The sequence below is a fragment of the Alligator sinensis genome, unplaced genomic scaffold (genome assembly GCF_000455745.1).
Source record: "Alligator sinensis unplaced genomic scaffold, ASM45574v1 scaffold708_1, whole genome shotgun sequence".
Taxonomy (NCBI): domain Eukaryota; kingdom Metazoa; phylum Chordata; order Crocodylia; family Alligatoridae; genus Alligator; species Alligator sinensis.
In genome coordinates this window covers 1591161-1591994 of record NW_005842183.1, presented here as the reverse complement: position 1 = coordinate 1591994, position 834 = coordinate 1591161, and the positions used below count along the sequence as shown (strand labels likewise).

Here is an 834-nt window from a genome sequence, read left to right as displayed (position 1 = left end):
AGCAGGAATCTGAAGGCTGGAGGGAAGAGTGAGGGTGAGGGGGACTAGTACCCATAGCCTAAGAGGAAAATGGAGCAGCTAGGTGACTAATAATAATCAGTTAAGCAGCTAGCTCCTGGTTCACAGGTGCTCCCTCCATCCCAGCACAGGACTTCACTGGGCTGTGTTGTTTGGCTGGGCTTGTCCCCCCTGCCCCCAACTCTGAATCTATAGGACTTCCATAGGGGCTCCCAGCAGCAGCTGCATCTGACCTGCTGTGTCATCCACTAATTGTTTAGTCGATAGAATAGGTTAAACAAATATTTTTAAAAAAACAATATTGATACCCCTACTCTAAAGCAGTCTGTAAACCTCTAGAAAGCAATACACATTGTACAGCCACACTGACCTTTTTGGTATTTAATTTAATGGTACACGGGAACACGTTAACTTTGGGAGCTTTCATTTACTTTGGTAACTCGTGTTACTAGGATTTCTTGTATTTACTGAGAAACGTGTATGTAGGTAATAGCGCCTATAGGCATCCTTGTGTACCATTCTAAATCTTAAGACTACAGTTTTCCTGACTTCTAACAGATAAACAGGGTATTAAAACCCTCCCTGCAATATAAGACAACATCAATCTAACTTTTTTTTTCTTTTACTTTTATAGGGTTATTGGGGCTGTGCCATTGGTAAAGCCAGACAGGCTGCAAAGACAGAGATCGAAAAGCTGCAGGTAGGACAGAGGTTTTCAACCTTTTTTGGTTGGTGTAGTCCCAGCGGTTGGTTGAGAAGCAGGGAATCCCACATCCCATCGACTGGGGATGGGGGAGAATCCCCCGGCTGATCAAC

The 834-nt window shown here is 44.2% G+C and overlaps 1 protein-coding gene across 4 annotated transcripts in view; it reads left to right on the top strand.

Annotated features, from left to right (window-relative positions):
• PSMA3 (proteasome subunit alpha 3) overlaps nucleotides 1–834 on the top strand; it is a 14917-nt gene that overhangs the window by 7403 nt on the left and 6680 nt on the right. For all 4 annotated transcript variants that reach the window (XM_006026237.3, XM_014521127.2, XM_025207139.1 and 1 more), the window contains exon 7: nucleotides 653–718. In XM_006026237.3, coding sequence (XP_006026299.1) covers nucleotides 653–718 — 66 coding nt within the window. The remainder of the gene's footprint in view (nucleotides 1–652; nucleotides 719–834) is intronic.